The sequence below is a fragment of the Strongylocentrotus purpuratus genome, unplaced genomic scaffold, assembly GCF_000002235.5.
Source record: "Strongylocentrotus purpuratus isolate Spur 01 unplaced genomic scaffold, Spur_5.0 spur5_scaffold_4, whole genome shotgun sequence".
NCBI lineage: Eukaryota > Metazoa > Echinodermata > Echinoidea > Camarodonta > Strongylocentrotidae > Strongylocentrotus > Strongylocentrotus purpuratus.
This window is the reverse complement of record NW_022145610.1, coordinates 23,940,481-23,957,177: the sequence shown is the minus strand read 5'-3', so window position 1 is coordinate 23,957,177 and position 16,697 is coordinate 23,940,481. Positions and strand designations below refer to the sequence as shown.

At 36.6% G+C, this 16,697-nt stretch overlaps 1 protein-coding gene across 1 annotated transcript; it reads left to right on the top strand.

The window, feature by feature from the left end:
• The first annotated feature begins 1,734 nt into the window (after positions 1–1,734).
• On the top strand, positions 1,735–16,242 carry LOC115929349 (pre-mRNA-splicing factor ATP-dependent RNA helicase DHX16-like). The gene is made up of 4 exons (XM_030998182.1): positions 1,735–1,761; positions 12,543–12,704; positions 13,408–13,584; positions 14,290–16,242. The coding sequence occupies exons 1-4, from the start codon at positions 1,741–1,743 to the stop codon at positions 14,410–14,412; spliced, it is 483 nt and encodes a 160-aa protein (XP_030854042.1). The 5' UTR covers positions 1,735–1,740; the 3' UTR covers positions 14,413–16,242.
• Positions 16,243–16,697: the final 455 nt, after the last annotated feature.

Below are 16,697 nucleotides of genomic sequence, written 5' to 3'. Positions count from 1 at the left end.
TGTGTGTATCCCTATCTCCCCACATCTAATGTGATTGATGCGTCAATTTTTTTAAATCTATTTTATTCTCCCATTAATTATTTTTTTAATGACACTCTTGATATAGCCTTTACATTTATTTCGATAAAAATATGAGTTTAAAATTAATGCTAGTTGGTGATATCCCACTTCCCTGTAAAAAAAATCCATATCCCCACTTTGGACGTTTTGTCTGTGTGTGTGTGTGTGTGTGTTAGTGTTCGTGTAGAGAGGGCGGGGGGGGGGGGTATGAATTCGGATGGATCCTAATGAAGGGGGCAATTTCGTACATACTTAAGGTATGCCAATAGGGAATTTAAAAAGGGGCAAGGGGTGGTTGTTCTCCCCCAAATCCACCACTGGACATGACCGGTGTGTGTAAGTGGAGGAGAAACATGCGTGTTAATGGTGTAAACACTGATTATGCCTGGGACTTAATGGCCCGAATTCACATTTGTGAATTCGGCCCTGTATACGTAGGTCCACGTAAAAGAAGACTTTTAATTAGGATTTTGAGGCACTTTATCACTTGGCTGCCGGCCTATTTTAAGACTATTTTAAGACGATCCAAATCCACCACTGGACATGACCGGTGTGTGTAAGTGGAGGAGAAACATGCGTGTTAATGGTGTAAACACTGATTATGCCTGGGACTTAATGGCCCGAATTCACATTTGTGAATTCGGCCCTGTATACGTAGGTCCACGTAAAAGAAGACTTTTAATTAGGATTTTGAGGCACTTTATCACTTGGCTGCCGGCCTATTTTAAGACTATTTTAAGACGATCCAAATCCACCACTGGACATGACCGGTGTGTGTAAGTGGAGGAGAAACATGCGTGTTAATGGTGTAAACACTGATTATGCCTGGGACTTAATGGCCCGAATTCACATTTGTGAATTCGGCCCTGTATACGTAGGTCCACGTAAAAGAAGACTTTTAATTTATAGGATTTTGAGGCACTTTATCACTTGGCTGCCGGCCTATTTTAAGACTATTTTAAGACGATCCAAATCCACCACTGGACATGACCGGTGTGTGTAAGTGGAGGAGAAACATGCGTGTTAATGGTGTAAACACTGATTATGCCTGGGACTTAATGGCCCGAATTCACATTTGTGAATTCGGCCCTGTATACGTAGGTCCACGTAAAAGAAGACTTTTAATTTATAGGATTTTGAGGCACTTTATCACTTGGCTGCCGGCCTATTTTAAGACTATTTTAAGACGATCCAAATCCACCACTGGACATGACCGGTGTGTGTAAGTGGAGGAGAAACATGCGTGTTAATGGTGTAAACACTGATTATGCCTGGGACTTAATGGCCCGAATTCACATTTGTGAATTCGGCCCTGTATACGTAGGTCCACGTAAAAGAAGACTTTTAATTAGGATTTTGAGGCACTTTATCACTTGGCTGCCGGCCTATTTTAAGACTGAGAAGAAAAAAAAAAGTGGATAAAAAGAGCATTCATATCTTGTCTATTTCTGTCAAGCTCTCTCTCCTTAATTATTTTTCAGCCCCCCCCCCCCCACGGCCCCCGCCCCCCCCCCCCCATTAATACCTTCATTTCATTCAGGTACAAGTGTTCAAAAGAGATTCTCAGCATCGCCACTGTGCTTTTGGTTAACAATTGCCGTTTTCTACCGACCTAAAGATAGTCCACGCCGATAACGCTAGGGTAAACCTCTTTACTCCAGGCGGTGATCATCTCACATTATGCTCAATGTCTACAACCAGGTTAGAGAATGATATGCTTCCTCTATTCTTATAATGTTAAGAACAACCATATGAATATGAAAAGGTGGTTCAAAGGTTAAAGGCCAAAGGTCACTGTACATTGAAATCACAGATTAGTCCATGAAATGGAGTGAATAGAATTTTGGGGGTGATTGTAAACAAAATCTGAAAATGTGTGTGGTGAGAGTATTTTCCAAAGGAATGATGCAGACCATATTCATTTTTTTTATTTATAATGAATGAAAGAAATTACAACAAAATCTGGATTTATGTTTACCCCATTTTTTGTATTTACCGTGTGTTGCAGTACTTTGGTTAACATAATTTTTAATGAATCATTTAATTAAACACAGAATTTGAGCCTTGTATGCATCATCGTAAAGAGATGAAATTGGATTTCTGACTTACCACAAAACTGATGGTTATCATGATGATCGTTTCATCTCATTTTGGTTTCTTAAATTAATGTCCAAGGCTACAAAGTGAAGCATTTTCGCAAACACGACGGAAGGCAAAGACAACGGTAATGCGAGCGAAAATTAATCAATCTGCGCATGCGCAAACCAGAATTGTCTACGTCTTGTTGATTTTCATGACCGTTCTCGGCCATAATACTAATAGCGTTCGTTCCCTAAACACGACGGAAGAGCTCTATCACCGTGCAATCATGATATAGATATCGTATGATATGGAAGTAAGAAACCATACATAAATTGTGCTTCGATCCAATTTATTGATACTGATATAAACCAATCCGATAATAATTACATTTTTCACGAGTAATGATCCAAATGTGACATCAAGTTTTTCAGGAATGAATTGATTGTAGATTTAAAATTCTAATAAAGTGTACCAATAGAACTTTCTTATCTTAGTACAAGCCTAAATGTTATTCCCATAAAACTTGGTGCAAATGTGCCGATCAGAATATATACACACATACATTGAGAAAAAAAAAGGAATAGGAAAGATTTTCTTAAAGACCTGCACATATTGGGCAACCTCTAGATGATTGTTGACCTTGCCAAAGTACTCAAGTGGGTCAAGGTTCACAAGATGCTGTAAGAGGTGACCTGACCATTTGCTACAGGATTTATTATGCCAAAGATTTAAGATTAGCGTAACGGTTACAATCGGGATTCACTGGAGCAGTTATCATACAGCCACCATAGGAAATATCACCTAATTGACGAAACCATTAAAAACGATAAAAGCATTTGCTAATCATCTATAAGAAATTAAATTTAATAATAACAAATTTATTCTACACATTCACAAATACTAAAAAAAAAGCTCATCTATTGTTAAAATATACACAGTACGGGTAATAATATTTTTTTAAAGAATTAATTATTCCTTAATTGCAATCAAAACTTGGGATAAAATTTCAGATACAAATAAAATCACAAACAGATAGATAACAATGGTAGAAATGATGTACAAAAAGTTTTTTTTAAAACGGTATAATCTGATACATTAATATACAAACAACAATGTGCTACAGTCATTTATTACATATTATCAAATAATTTAATGTTAGCTCATGAGTTAGACATTTCATAATAATTATATTTAACATCTGAAGTAATTAGGGTAGGTTTGTCTATAAATTGAGGAGTTTGTAATGAAATTGGTAATAATAATAGATTCAGAATGGAGTTGTGAGTGATGGTAATGTGTATCTTCTGTTGAGAGACAGAAGGGCGTTACACATAGACCCAACACCGTAGCAGTGGCGTATTAAATGAGCACAAAGTTCTTTGTTGTTGAGGGGGGGGGGGGCTCTCAACAAACGATATGTCATATAAATCGTATTGAAATCAATTTAAGAAATTAAAATATTGACATGAGTATAAATTCGGATCTGGTATACAAACAATAATTTTTAAAGACAGTGAAAACTTTAGTAAATATTTGATAGCAGCAATCTACATATACATCCTTTACATTCCACAACGTAGTCTAAACATGCACGGTATTACATTTCCACTACCTAGTAGTTATAGGCATTATTATGAAAAATGTAAACGTGCTTGTTAAGACATTTAAGCTCCAAATAAAAAAATGCTTGACAACTCTTATATTGTTAAAATATGTATATATTTACAATCTTTACCATTCGTACAGTATTCTGTGTACTGTTATGCCTCCTTTATTACATGAAGTAGTTGTACAAATTCTCCAAATTCGAAAAGGCTATCAAACACCTCTTCAGTTGTTGAAACATTCAGAATTCATGAGTTATAGTTTATTTGACATCCCAACAAAAAGACAGAAATGTAAATTTGACAAGATACAGAGAATGAATAATATATGTACAGTTTAATAACTAAGTGTGTGAAAATTGATTTGTCCTAAATATCCTAATTTATGTTACTTGAGAATATGACATATGAAAGCTTACATCTATAAGCATTCAACAAAGGCCCTAATTCAACTAGTCCAGTTCTATTCTTGATTTGCAATAAAAATATTTATATAAAAAAATAATTATGTACAGTTACAAATTGCAGCAGCTTTAATTGTTTACATTTTTCAGAATCCATATGACATTCTAAATGTGTACATTTAACATACATCATTTCATAAAGAATATAGATCCTCATTTTTTCTTCTAAAGTTTGGTAGGTATGTGAAATGTAGCACTATGCCTCCATTAAGAAGTCCTCGTAAGCATTATTGTGACATTTCTGCTATTTTTTAAATCAGTTTTCTTCTTGCATTCATCAGAAGTAAATCGCAAGAATGATCAGAAAGCCCAAATCGGACAATAGAAACAGAAGCTAATGGAAAAGAGCGTGCACAAAAATACCAAGCTAAGACTGGTGCCGGGAATCATAAGAAAGTAGAGGTAATTAATGCCAGCCGTTCAATGGAAATGGGCAGCAGCAAAGAAAAATAAACAAAAAAGTCACATCGCAAGTGCAACTTTCCTTGTTTTCTGGTCTGATTCAAGCTGAAGTAGGGGGTATCACCTTGATAGAATCATCTGATGTACTGCAAATGTTGATGTTATGGGTTACGTAAGGGACAAAATACCTTGGACTTCAATACATATAAAGGACAAGGGAACTGCAAATGTGGATTGTAGAGGCACACATATTGACTGTTACACATGTAGTACGTTCTCAGCTCTTTGCTGGTAAGCAAATGTGTCGATATTGTTATGGAGGTTCTTAATGTCTGTTGGATGACAATTAGTTTGCCTTGTTGTAAATGGTAACGGTCGGGTTAAACAGGAATAACACTATTGATCACCCTGTTGGCTCTCATGCTCTTTTCAAACTGGGCCCAGAAGAGTTCCTGGCCATCTTCATCCTCTGTCCACAGCATGTAGGGTTTGTTCTTACTCATGAACAACCGGACCAGGTACGGAAGATCATCATCCTGGATGTCCTCAAGGAAAATCAGTATGACCTTGTCCAGTCTGGTGTCATTGAGGTGTTCTAGGGCTATACGTAGCTTGGTCAGAAACCAGGCTTCATCCACAGAGTTGTTGCTTATTAAGAGGACAGTCTTGAAGCTGTTCTCAACGACGTAGTGGAGAGCTGGGATGTAGAACATCTCGATGTTGAGGTTGTCATCGCCAAAGGCCACTTTCTGGAGATGTGGAAACCTCTCCTGCAGAACTGGCTTCATGATCTGGTCCACCCATTCCTGGTCATCCTCATCGTACATCAGGTTGAGCTGGTACTCGTAGTCCTGGGCATCAAAGTCTTGGTTGATTTCCTCGTAGCCAAATATGGCTAGTTTTAGGAGGAAGAGCTTGTAGTTGAGCCACCAACGTTTCCGATATGCCACCAAGCACAGGATGGCTACTAGAACAGCAGAGAGGGACACACCTGTGGTGATGAGGATATTAATGCCACAGTATTGATCAGGATGGAATGAAAGGATTGGCGATTGCACCATGTCTTTGATGGAAGAGAGTGAGCAAAGTGTGTCATCAGGATGGATGAGTTCGACATTGCCTGAACGTAGCCACCCCACAAACCAACTCAAGTCGCATGTACAGGAGAAAGGGTTCCCTGATGCGTGTAATCTCATCGTCTTGTTTGTAGGAAACACTATTCCAGGTTCTATCGTGATGATTCTGTTGCGTTCCATGTATAGGTGGTGCAGAGATATGGTTCTATTGAATAGAGTCTTAGGAATCGAATCAAGTCTGTTATTGGTTATGTAGAGGAATCCAAGCCTGGACTGACTTTGAAATAAGTCTCCAGGAAGTGCTGAGATCTCATTGTCATAAAGATCCAATTTTGTGAGAGAAGTCAGACTGTCAAATACACTGGGAATTAGGACTTTAATAGATGACTGAGAGAGGAGCAGTATTTCGAGACGCTTCAGGGGGTTGAAAGTTCCTGGTGCTAACATATCTAGGTGATTTCCTTTTAAGTCCAGTCTGACCAACGATCGAAGTCCCCAAAAGGATGATTTAGAGGTCATATTATTAAATAAATCTGTGCTCGTCAATCGGTTTTCACGCATAACCAGTTTGACAAGAGATGTAGCATTTGTAAATTGGGGTTTGGCTTGAATTGCCAACCCTGAAAATGATAGATCCAATATGCAAAGAACATCCATGTTGCGAAAAGCTCCGTTCATGACTTGGTGAGGTTCATTGGTGAGGTAAAGCTCTTTGAGGTTCTTTAGATTCATGAAGGCATTTGCAGAATACCCACCTTGAATATCATTGTGAGACATGTTTAGTATTTTGAGATTAGGGAAACCCCAAAGAAGATACCTCTTGATCTTTGTGAATTTGTTGAAAGAAAGATCCAGATATTCTAGGGAAGGAAATATTATGGTGGTGCCTTTCTCGATGTCAATGATATTGTTACGAGCTAGGTCTAGGTGATTTATAGAGGACAGATTAGATAATATACCAATGGACAAGCTTGCAATTTTATTTCCAACAAGCATCAATCGCTGTAACATTTTATTGCAGGAGAACATGTCTAAGGGTAAGGCTAGTAAGCGATTATATGATAGATCTAATTCAACCAGCTGGTCTAATCCACAAAAAGTCCTGTTTGGTAAAACATTTATGCGATTGTATTGAAGTAATAAAATACTTGTCTGATTCAAACCCCAAAACACAAAGTCTTGGAAGGAGCTCACCAAGTTATCTTTTAGATTTATGATATATATCTTAGGGGAACCATCAAATTGGTTATGAGTTTGGTTCAGTGGAATTACACGATGTATTTTGCATTTTTGCAAGACCAGTGTATCAATTTCATTGAGTCCCAAAATAGAAGAGATATAAAATTCCTGAAAAGCATTCTTTGAAAGAGTCAGCTCCCTGACCTTATTCAAAGCTGAGAAAGCGTTTGATGGAAGATTTTGTAGTGCATTAAATCCTAGATTTAGTCGTATCGATGAGCAGTTCTGAAGGGGTGTGAAGTCTGAGGGTTTTATGAAGGAGATGTTATTGTTGGTCAGATCAAATAAAGTGATATTATCAGACCCCGGCAAAGCATCTGTTGGAATAGAATTCAACTTGTTGCTACCAAGAAGGAACACTGAGAGAAGTCTATTTGAACTAAGTAAACCTGCTGGAAGAGACATTAGGCGGTTTCTCTCTAGGATTAATTGTTTGAGATTACCCAAATGCCCAAAGGCACCGTCTTCTATCACTGAGAGTTGATTGCTTCTGATTGCAAGTGTGATGATGTCTGGGAGATAGGAGAAAGACTCATTGTACAGGGTTACTATCCCATTGATGGAGAGATCAAGTACTGTTGTGTTGCTTGGAAGATCTTGTGGAACGGACCGAAGACCCAGATTAGTACAGATAGCTGTGGTACCGAGGCTGGTATTCTTTAGCTGGCAGCCACTGGGGGAGACAGAGCTCCAGTTTCCATCCTTTTCAGCTATGTCATTCCTAGGCAATGCTCCAGAAAACAAGGATAAAACACATGCAATCCACAAGCAGAGAGGAATCCTTGAGGTAGAACAAGTCAACCTTGACTTGAACATTGTGATCTCTTGGATGTCACTGCTGCAGAAGAAATTCCTTGGAGATTTTTAAAGTATCACTAACCAAAATATCTCTTCAGTTCTGTTCACGTTATGGCCAGTATGTTTCTGTGAATGAGTGATTTACACAAGATCACCATAGTAAGATTGTAATCTCTTTGAGGCCCCAACTGCAGATGAGGTACCCTTCAAGATTTTGAAGATTTCACCTTCTTGCAATGAGAATATTGATATCCCAGACGAATTTGCAATGTCAGTATCCAGATAGTGATGACTGAACCAAGATAAAGCCAAAAGATATTTGATGAGTATATGTAAAAATATCATAAAGTTAACCACCAACCCAAAGAGAAGCTGATCAATTGTGTACTGAGTCACTAGATCAGAGCCATCCATGCAGCAACTTTGTTTCATCCACTTGAAATTTATTATCCTACCTCTTGAAATACAAAATGATTGTCTTTGTTGGAGGAAGTGTTCATATAAAAAATAATTTTTACTTTTGTTAGCAAAAAAGGAAAATGTAATATTGGCTGCCCCACGATGTTTCACTTTCGTAATCCAAAATGCTTAAGACATTAACACCTGCAGTTTAAGGGATAGTTGAGTTCTTTTTTCAACTACGGTTAATGATTTATGTGAAGATATTCCTATACATTACTTCAAATATGTCGATGATTTATCTTTAGTAAAATGTCGTAAATCAACAGACGTTTCACAATTACAACCCATACTTTAACTCTGTGCAATACTGTTCGCAATCAAACAATATGTCACTCAATCCTTCAAAGTGTTTTACCCTGCAAGATACTTTTATGAAAAAATCCTGCTTCTCCTGAAGTTCGTTCCATTAATGACTCTACTATATGCAATGTACAAACTAACATATTTGTTGGTATTTTATACAGGAAACTTTCCTGCCCAGGTACATTTTTTTACCATCCTTGAAGGGAATATTGAGAAAGTAATTTCATTGTCAAATAATATCGTTTTGCTGGGTGATATCAACTGTAATATGAGAAATGATGATACATTGTCTAATAATATTAAGGATATTGGTCGTATTTGCCAGCTTAATCAGTTAATCAATGAGCCTTCAAGAGTTACACCTCATAGTAGTACACTCATTGATTTAATACTTACCTCGAATTCTATTGCTAACTTGAAGTCCGGCGTAATGTCCATTGGTTTTAGTGACCACTATTTAATATTTCTAGTCGTAAAAGGCAAAAATCCAATGCTTCATTCGAAAATATGTAAATTTTGATCTTTTCGAAACTTTAACGAAAGCAAATTTTAAGAGGACTTGAGAAATCAAAATTGGGCTGACTTCAATGAAGAAAATGTTGAAGTTGATAAAATGTGGTCTCATATCAAATCTGTGTTTACAATATTAAATGATAAACATGCACCTTTTATTTCTGTCGAAAGAAAACGAAATGGGGTGCCTTGGATAACAGATGAATATATATTACGTTGGCACGTGACCGTGATTACTATAAGAAAAGGTATAAAAAGACGAAGTGTGATTGTTGCTGTGAAAAGTTCAAGTATTAAAGAAACAAAGCAAATAACCTAAACAACAATCTTAGAAAAGAGTATTACCAAAACGAGTTCTCCGAATGCAGAAATGATTTGAGCAAAAATTTGAAGATTTTGAAAAGACTCTTGCCTTCAAGGCAAAAGGAGGTAAACAACACAATCTTAATTGATGATGAAATAATAACTGACAAAGTAAAGGTGGCAAGTTTATTAAATGAAACTGAGTAATTTGAGTTCAAATCTACAAACTGGTTCACGTCCTAGCATAGTGGATGGCAATTTCAATTCTTTACAAACTTTATTTCAAACCGATTGTTCTTTCGAATTTCAAGAAATCAAATCAGAGTTTGTTAGAAATGAACTACGCAATATTGATTGTAAAAAAGCTACTCAAGTTACTCAAATTATCTGCAGATATCATTACAAAAATTTAATAAATCATTAAAAATTTCATGATTTCCATTTAATTTCAAGGTTGCAAAAAGCACTCCGATACACAAGGGAGGTACGTTTAGTGTTGATAATTTCAGACCCATTTCAATACTACCCTCTTTGTCAAAAATTCTAGAGAAAGCCATACATAAACAAATGCATTCTTACCTTAACCAAAATAATTTATTATCAGAACGTCTGTCTTGATTTAGACCACTTCATTCCACAATTACATGCCTTACCAAAATTACTGATTACCTTCTTGATAATATGAATTCGGATCAGATTACTTTAACTATATTTTACGATCTTAGGAAATCGTTTGACGTTATTCCACATAAAATAATACTTGATAAACTAATTTTCTATGGCATAAGTAACAAGCTGTATGGATGGTTCAAATCTTACTTGATTGGTAGACAACATTGTGTTAATATAAACAATCATTGTAGTGAGTATTTAACTGTTAAATCCGGGGTGCCACAAGGGTCAATTTTTGGCCCCTTGATTTTTTGTCTGTATATTAATAATATCAATAATTTAAAATTTCATAATAATTCCAAGATATCACTCTATGCTGACGATACTGTCATTTTTAATCATTCTAATAATTTTTCTGAAGTTCAAGAAAATTTACAGAATGACTTTGATTGAATATGTAAGTGGTTTGATAACTAAGATGTATATACACCCTCAGAAAACTATGGTACTGTCCTCTGGATCAAGGTGGAGAACAATTGTCTATCAATTAAATTAAATGGTAATAACTTACAGTATGTCGAAACAATAAAATAAGTAGGAGTTTTACTTGAATCACAAGTGACGTGGTCTGAACATATGAAATATATAAGTACTAAAATATCTCGTTCTTTTGGATGTATTCGTTGTATAAAACGCCTAATACCCCCACAAAACTCTTGTAAACCTCTATTTTGCATTGATTTTAAATAAGGATTACAACACACCACAATGTACGCTTCTTACAACTTTAAATTGGCAATGGGTCGAACAAAGATTAATATATCACTACTGTTTGTTAGTTTTTAAAAATTATAAATGTCATATGGCCCCAACATATTTAAAATAACTTATCGATTATCCCACCTTCAAATACTGTATCCGCTATTCAATTAATTCTCTTCTTGACATCCCATATATGGATTCTGAATTCAAAAAGGTAATTCTCGTATAAAGCAAGCACCCTGTTTAACAAACTTTCTTTCTCAATTCAATCAACCAAATCAATTGAAACATTTAAGCGCAGATGCCGATTGGCTAAGCATTTATTATAGTATTCAAGTATGTAATTTACCAACTCTTGGGGAGAGGAGACTAGCACTTTGTAGAAAATTCGCAAAACCCCTTTCAAATCACTTTTTTTGTCAGACCTGGTTACCTCACAAAAACACACTAATATATTTCTTCGCCGTATTCCCATTTATCAGCAATTTCAATTAAAAACAAAAAGGTTTAAAAATAGCCCACTGTCATTTTTAGTTGATATACTCAACAAAAGTTGAAAACCATTATTTTTTACTTTTTATCGTTATCGCAGGTACACTGAGTGCTTGTCTCCTCCCCCTTCCCCCGAAGTCGGCTGTTTTTAGATGTATATACCGATTTTAATCCTTTTACCATGTTTGTATTGACTTTTATGACATAATAGGAAATTTGTAAACAATAACAGCTCATGTTTTTGTTGTATTTCTAATAACTTGTGCAATGTGTTTATGGTTTTTAGTTACAGAATCAAAGTCCTATTTTGTATATTGCTAGTTGTTTTTACATGTATATCTTTAAAAGTGTCATCTATTTTGCCTAACATGTAAACATGAATATTCCAGCCACTGTCTTTCATGTAAAATTGTATTTGTATAAACCATGTTTGTGCTGTAATAAAACCATTTTTGAATTTATTTGAATTGAATTGTTAAAGACTGAAAATGCCTTCAAAGTGTATGGTTATTGCTCTTATTTTTATTTATGACATTTCTAGTGCCTTTTTAGAACCTAAAATAGCTTTGAAGGTTTTTTTAGACCGTTTTTTTAAGGCTGGTTCAAAATTGCTGAATATTTGTGGGGCACCACAAAATTGATGTCAGACATGGTTATATTTATGGATATTTCAGCCGTCTCTGAACCGATTTTGATCAAACAAAGATGATTTGTATTATTATTATACTCAAGTCAGGAATCATATCATATTTGGGAATTCCCCTACATAACAAGAATTGGATTGTACAGCCGTTTTTGGCTGATGCAGAATGACAGAACGAGGTGCTATTTAAGCATTGTCGTTGATACTTTTGTCTCAAGGAGTTGAATCATATTTCGTAAATTGATTGTAATGCAGATAATGTAGATTACAAAATTCAGCTTCATTATATTTCTCTAAAGCACCATTGGATAAACTGAAATCAGATTTATTAACCTTTGGTTGACCTACAACGATAAGGCACTAAAGCATACACCACATTTCTTCCTACAGGTACTCATGTACCTCACCTGGGTTTAGAGTGGCAATGTAGATTAAATGCCTTGCCAAAGGACAATAGGGATGAGGCAGGGATTAGGAGTTACCATCATCATCATTATCATTATTATTATCATTATCATCATCATTTTCATCATCATCATTTTCTTCATCATCATCAGCATCAGCATCATTATCATTATCATTATCATTATTATTATCATTATTATAATTATCATCATCAATATCTTCATTATCATCAGCATCATTATCATTATCTATCATTATTATCATCATCATCTTTATCATTATCATTATTACTATCATCATTAATGTTTTTCTCATTGGGCAGTGGGTGGAGACTGGCTTCTCAACTCAATGGTGCTTTGAGAACTTCATCCAGCATCGATCGATGAGACGGGCACGGGATGTTCGTGATCAGCTCCAGGGACTCATGGAGAGAGTTGAGATGGAGATTGTGAGCTGTGGTATGGATAGTGTCGTTATTAGAAAGGTAGGGTAATAAGACATTCTTATATCAATACTTGTAGTGTGTTCCCCCCTCTCCCCTCCCCCTCCAAGGAAAATTAGAAGACTGAAATGAAATGTACTAGCCTGATTTATAGTGGCAATGATAAGATGGTGATGATGATGGTGATAATAACGTGTATGATGAAGATGATTTAAATTTCAATTCAATTTCATTTCCACAGATTCATAAAAGACAATATAAATTACAATCAAATATAAAATCATTAAAACAAAAGATGAACCTGCAGAGGGGGTGATAAAAAAAACCACAGAGGTTTACCGGGGATCATCCCCTGCTTAAAATAACAATATTAAAATACAATAATTTTTTTTAAAAGAAACAATAAACACATACAAAGCATATATAAATATTACAAGCAAATCTATGTGTGGGGTGAGTAGTGGGGTGAAATAAACTCCCTGCAATTCTATGTTTTGATGATGAGGTGGTGAATGATGTTAATAGTGCTAGTGGTAATGATACTAATCATAATGATGATCATGATATTAATGACGATGTTAATGATGATGATGGTATTGATGATGACATTGATGAAGATAATGATTATTATGTCGACAATGATGGTGATGATGATGATGATAATTTAAATCATAATAATGAGGAAACATTCCTATTGAATGCAATAGTAATAACTATCTTTCCTATCTTTGAATGAATATTGCAGGCTGTAACCGCTGGTTTCTTCTACCATACTGCACGCTTCAGTAAGGGAGGTAACTACAAGACAGTCAAGCACCAACAGACAGTCATGGTTCATCCCAATAGCGGTCTGTTTGAAGAACAACCAAGATGGCTCATCTATCATGAACTTGTCTTTACAACCAAGGAGTTCATGAGACAGGTATAACAATTAAGATTTTTTTTTCTTCTTTCGTCTATTTTCATTTCTGCTGTGCCTTCTGAAGGTTTTTTGGCGAAAAAAAAAAGGAATGTGGAATTCTTACAACCCTTGGGCCTTTTCCAAGACTATAGGAAATTCAGTATGGGTGCCAAGAACATAAAGTAACATGTATGTAAATAAAATTAGTAAGTCTGAAATATGCATTAAGTACAAAAGCATGATAGACATTTGCTATAGACAAAGTATTTACTTTAACACAATTAAGACGGTTGCACTAGAAGTCTCAACCATTTGCAGAGGCACTTGATCTTGTATATGAAAGTTGCTCAAGCGTGGGTATATAGAGGGCATCACACGGGCGTATGCACGGGAGTGTAATAAAAATAATAATATTCCACTTTTATATAGCGCTTAATACAAATGTCTCTAAGCGCTTTACAGATATACTATTACCCCGGTCATTGGATTCAGTGCTTACCCGCACACAATGTGTGCACAATCTCTACTCCCAGGAGAGCATTCCAGCCAGGCGTTACTTGACGCTCAGTGTTATGTAGTGATCGGGAGTGATCGCTTCGTTGCCTATAGAGTACTTCACGAATGAGTATATAGCCACGCTTGAGCAACTTAAAACATTTATTTTTCTTTAGTCAGCATCTATATAACATACATTTTCTAATCCTACCCTTATATTCTACGATGTAGGTGATAGAGATAGAGAACGGTTGGTTGCTAGAGGCTGCTCCACACTACTACAAGGCCAAAGAACTAGAGGACGCATCGAGCAAGAAGATGCCGAAGGGCGTCGGCAAGTCAGCCGGTAGCTGATTGGAGTTACAGAAGACCGGTATCATCGGAGGACCAGTTATGGGGGATGAGTGCCGGCCATCATCCGGTATCGTTGAGATGAGACTTATTTAGAACAAACTAAAGGACAAACTTATTCCAGAGAATGTGCCTTTCTCTTGTCACTCTTTGAGTCAAGCATCATCTAAGGATCAATTGTGTATGTATAGGTGTACCTGCCACCACCCATTTTGGATCCGCTAGGCGTCATTTAGATCAAGCAAAAGAATATCTCCTATTCCAGATATAGAGAATATACATCTTTGTATCATCTCTTTCTGTCTGTCAGGCATCTTTTGAAAATCAATTATGATTGACAAGTGCCGGCTATAACGCAATAGGGATGCATTAGACCTTACTGAAAATGGAGACATCTCTTCTTGCAGATCTGGAGAGCATTTATCTCTGTATTGTCTCTCTTTCTGTCAGTCATGATCTTCCAATCAATTATGGGTAAATGGTGTTGGCCCTCCTGTAGTAGAAATGAACTCAACATCACTTAGAACAAGCAGAAGGACATCTTTGATTCCAGACAAGGAGAGCATGTGGTGCTCCCTTAGATCTTGCAATCAAGCATCGTTTGAGGATCAATTGTGAGTAATGAGTCCTGACCCTCAACTTGTAAGGCTGGATCTCCCTTTAAAACAAACAGCGGGACATCTGCTACTCGAAAATCTGGGGAGAACATGCCTTTGTCTTGTCGTCTGAGAATCATTACGAGTGATATGCGCTGTCCCTCAATTGGTAGGTATGCACCAGATTTTACTGCAGAATAGGGGGGCGTTTCACAAAACTTGTCATCAGTGACAAATGACAGTTTTGGTTATAAGCTACTGAAATCCTTGCTTCTGATTGGTTATCAACAGAGTTGTCACTGATTTTTGTCTTTTGTCATTGAAAAAAGGCTTTGTGAAACGGGTCCCAGGTTTCCCCTTCTGGTAAGACTACCTTGTGAAGGATTGTCAAAGCAGTTTCACATTGTATAGAATGTGATAGGTTAGTGATGGTTGCCTAGGTGACAAGGAAGCTCATTTATAGTGCATTCCTGCATCTACTGCTGGCAGTCACTTATTAAGGATGTGCTATATAGTCCTCTTTTAGAACAAATAGCAGGATAATTCTTCCAGTTCTGGATAGACAACTCTATCGTGAAGAAGAGTGGTAGAGAATATGCCAGGAATGGTTGCCTTGGTAATCCGAAGCTGATCCGCTAGGTGTATCTCCATTTGGTAGGGATGCACTGAAACCCTTTCCACCAGAGAATTATTCCCAGTTCTAGAATGACTAGTGTTTACGTGGTGGATAATAGTCGGTACAGAAGATACATGAATCAGAGGAGATGCTTAAGACAGTTTCCTAGGTAATCAGAAAGCTGTCCAAAGATGCATGCCACCTTCCGGTAGGGTTGCAAGAAAAATCAAACTCCAACAATCATCAGGACATCATTAATCCCAGTTCTTGAAGAATTACCTTGTTTGTGAGCTTTAAAAATTGGCACAGGGGATAGATAAGACAGAAAATGTGCATGAGACAGTTGGCTAAGTTACTAGAAGCTCATCTCAAACATGCCCCTTGAGTCCAGTACAGTCAACAAGACCCTGGCGAATAGTGATTGAATTTATACCAGATTCTGTGACAACTCCCAACCTTTTCAGTTATATTCATTTGATACCTATGCATTCAATATTATTGAAAAAGCCAGTTGTTCTTGTGAGGTTTAATTACTTCAGACTTAAGTGGATCAGGCATTGCCGTTGATATGTAAATTCATGAACTGTTATATAAATGAAATAAAACTATTTAAAAACTTAATTCCGTTCACTTTGTCATATTTGAATATATTTTTAATTTTTTTTTCTTCTTCAAAATACATGTACACTGCAAATTATGATGACTTGGATGGCACGATACATGCAGGCGCGGATCCAGGATTTCTTGGGGGGGGGGGGGGAGACCCAAATCTGAAATTATGCGAGCTATTACATAATGGTGACCATGCAGCAGTGGCGTAATGAGCAATAACGTTTGGGGAGGGGGGCAGACGAAAAAAAATCAGCATCATCCACTCTTACATGCAGGCCCCACTAAACCTTTTTAAAAGTGGTAGGGCGAGCTTAAAGTATTTACGATCAAGTAGAGCGTGGCCTAAATTGCATAGGGTCTAGGGGCAGAGCCCCCAGAAGCTCAGGGGATATGGGCATTTAATTACGGCCAAATGAGCATATTTTGATAACTTAATCATGCCACTGGCAGGTAACTAATTGGCA

Coding starts and splice junctions, on each gene's coding strand:
- LOC115929349 (XM_030998182.1), top strand. CDS start 1,741: ATGCTCAATGTCTACAACCAG. Junction 1,762..12,542: donor TGCTCAATGTCTACAACCAG/GTTAGAGAATGA, acceptor CTCATTGGGCAG/TGGGTGGAGACTGGCTTCTC. Junction 13,585..14,289: donor CCAAGGAGTTCATGAGACAG/GTATAACAATTA, acceptor TCTACGATGTAG/GTGATAGAGATAGAGAACGG.